General features: G+C 51.3%; 1 protein-coding gene across 3 annotated transcripts in view; it reads left to right on the top strand.

Annotated features, from left to right (window-relative positions):
- Nucleotides 1-1,532: 1,532 nt before the first annotated feature.
- Nucleotides 1,533-2,196, top strand: part of TAPT1 (transmembrane anterior posterior transformation 1) — a 195,182-nt gene continuing 194,518 nt past the window's right edge. The window contains exon 1 of one of the 3 annotated variants that reach the window (XM_042470583.1): nucleotides 1,533-1,962. In XM_042470583.1, coding sequence (XP_042326517.1) covers nucleotides 1,533-1,962 — 430 coding nt within the window. The remainder of the gene's footprint in view (nucleotides 1,963-2,196) is intronic. The other 2 variants (XM_042470585.1, XM_042470584.1) reach the window with 2 other exon arrangements.

The raw sequence follows: 2,196 nt of genomic DNA on the forward strand, positions 1-2,196 counted from the left end.
ACTCTCTTGTTAAATCCTATGTGTTTGATTCAAATCTATTTCTCTCACCCTGAAATCAAAATCCATTTTTATCAGATGATTTTGGAGAGGAGTGGCTAATGTATTTAACTGTGATAATACATAAAATGGTATCAGTGTGGTGTAATGGTTGCACGTTGGACTAGGACACTGGGAGACCAAAGTGTGAATCCAGGTGCAGGTTTGGAAACCCACTAGGTCACAGCCTCTCAGCTTCAGAGGAAGGCCATGGCAAAGCTCCTCTGAAGAAACTTGCCAAGAAAACCCCGTGATAGGTCCGCTTTAGGGCTGTCATAATTCCAAATGACTCGAAGGCACAAACAACAAAAATCTTGGAAACTTCCATGCAGTAAAGAGGCATGAGCCAAAATGACAAAAGGTGTAGAACAAATTGTTGAACACTCGAGTGGAAAAATCCAAAGATATAGCCATGCTCGTCTGTAGAATCTGTAGGGAGAGGTAGAAGTAGACCAAATGCATCTAAGGAAGTAGACTGAAGTCTAGGAAAGCTCATGCCGCCAACTTCTTTCTTTCAGTTAACTCTTAAAGGTGCAATGAGATCTCTCTACAATACATACTGACTCCAGTGGAAAGTGTGCATCTTGCTGTTTCCCTTTTGTAAATGTTATTTCCTTCTGTTGGCCTTTTCCGAGACCTTTGTTTTGTCATGGTTTAGGATTAATAATAATAATAATAATAATAATAATAATAATAGGATTTATTTATATATATGGACCTTAAATGTCCTACATTTTGGGCTGAGTTTTGTCCTGCAGTTGTCCTACAGTTTGGTGTCGAATTTGTCCTACATTTTGTCCCTGGTAGTAGTGGACAATTACGGCAACCGCCACACACGGTGCTTAAAGAGGGACCAAACCGGATTAGGTCTGGAGTGTGGAAGGATGTTTGGATTGTGTTTTTGTGTGTTTTTCGGGCTGTGTGGCCACATTGTGGAAGAGTGTATTCCTGACTACCAGTTCAGTGAGTCAACAAACGGCCATTCCCAGAATTCCACAGCATTGCACCACAGTGCTTAAAGAGGGACCAAACTAGATTAGGTCTGGAGTGCGGAAGCACCTTTGGATTGTTTGTGTGGGTTTTTCGGGCTATGTGACCATGTTCTGGAAACGTTTATTCCTGACGTTTCCCTTTGGCTTGTTTAGGACTCCAGTTCAGTGCTTCAACAAACTACCATTCCCAGAATTCCACAGTCCTGCGCCATCATGGCGCTTAGAAACAGGCGCCAAGTGAAACATGGAAGAGGGGCAGAAGGAAACAACAACCCAGGAGGGCTGGCGGTGGTGAGTCAGCCACACACTGACAGAGTGTAAGGGAGGAGAAAAGGCCATTGTTGGCTCAGCCGAGCTGAACTACTGCCAGAGAAGGCTGGGCTAACAAGGGCTTGTATCACTTCGGGGGCCTATGGCAGCGGCGCCTGTGGGGAGGAGGAGAGAGGCGGCGCGGCGAGGGCGCTAGGCCTACTAGGCCTCTGGCGTTGCCATGGCAATGCCAAGATGGCCGCCAGGACGGCTCGCCGCTCGCGCGCGCTGGAGAGGTGGGCCCGGCTGGTGCGCTCCTTGTCGCGCGGAGATGACGTACTCCGGGGGAGCGCCGCCGCCGCTGCCGCTGCCGCTGCTGCTGGAGCCTTGTTCGCCCAGCAGCAGCAGGACTTGGTGGCAGTTGCGGGCGGGAAGATGGCGGATGCCGCCGCCGCCGTGGGGAGCGGGGATGGCTCGCTCCTCCATCCGGAGCCCGGGCAGCGGAGGAGCAGCTTCACGGGCGGGGAATCGCGGTCCACTCAGCCATCGCCGGCGAGATCTGCCCCTCCTTCCCCTTCTCCTAGTCTGGGGCACCAGCAGCAACACCAGCAGCAGCAGAGGACCGAGACCCTGGGCTTCTACGAGAGCGATCTCCAGCGGCAGCAGAAGCGCCGAGGGCCCTCAGGTGAGGCGGGAGTGCCTCTGGGCATGTGCAGAGCGTCGTTCGCCTCCAAGGTGTTGTTGTTGCCGTTACTGTTGCTGAATGCATTCACATCGGAGAAATAACCCGGTTTGGAAGCGCTTTAACTCTTTGTCTCACTCTTTGCTATGGAATTCTGGGAGTTGGAGTTTGTTGTGGGGCCCAGAGCGGAGCGGAGCTCTGCTCTGGGCCCCACAACAAACTCCAACTCCCAGAATT

This window comes from Sceloporus undulatus, chromosome 5 (assembly GCF_019175285.1).
Source record: "Sceloporus undulatus isolate JIND9_A2432 ecotype Alabama chromosome 5, SceUnd_v1.1, whole genome shotgun sequence".
Taxonomy (NCBI): domain Eukaryota; kingdom Metazoa; phylum Chordata; class Lepidosauria; order Squamata; family Phrynosomatidae; genus Sceloporus; species Sceloporus undulatus.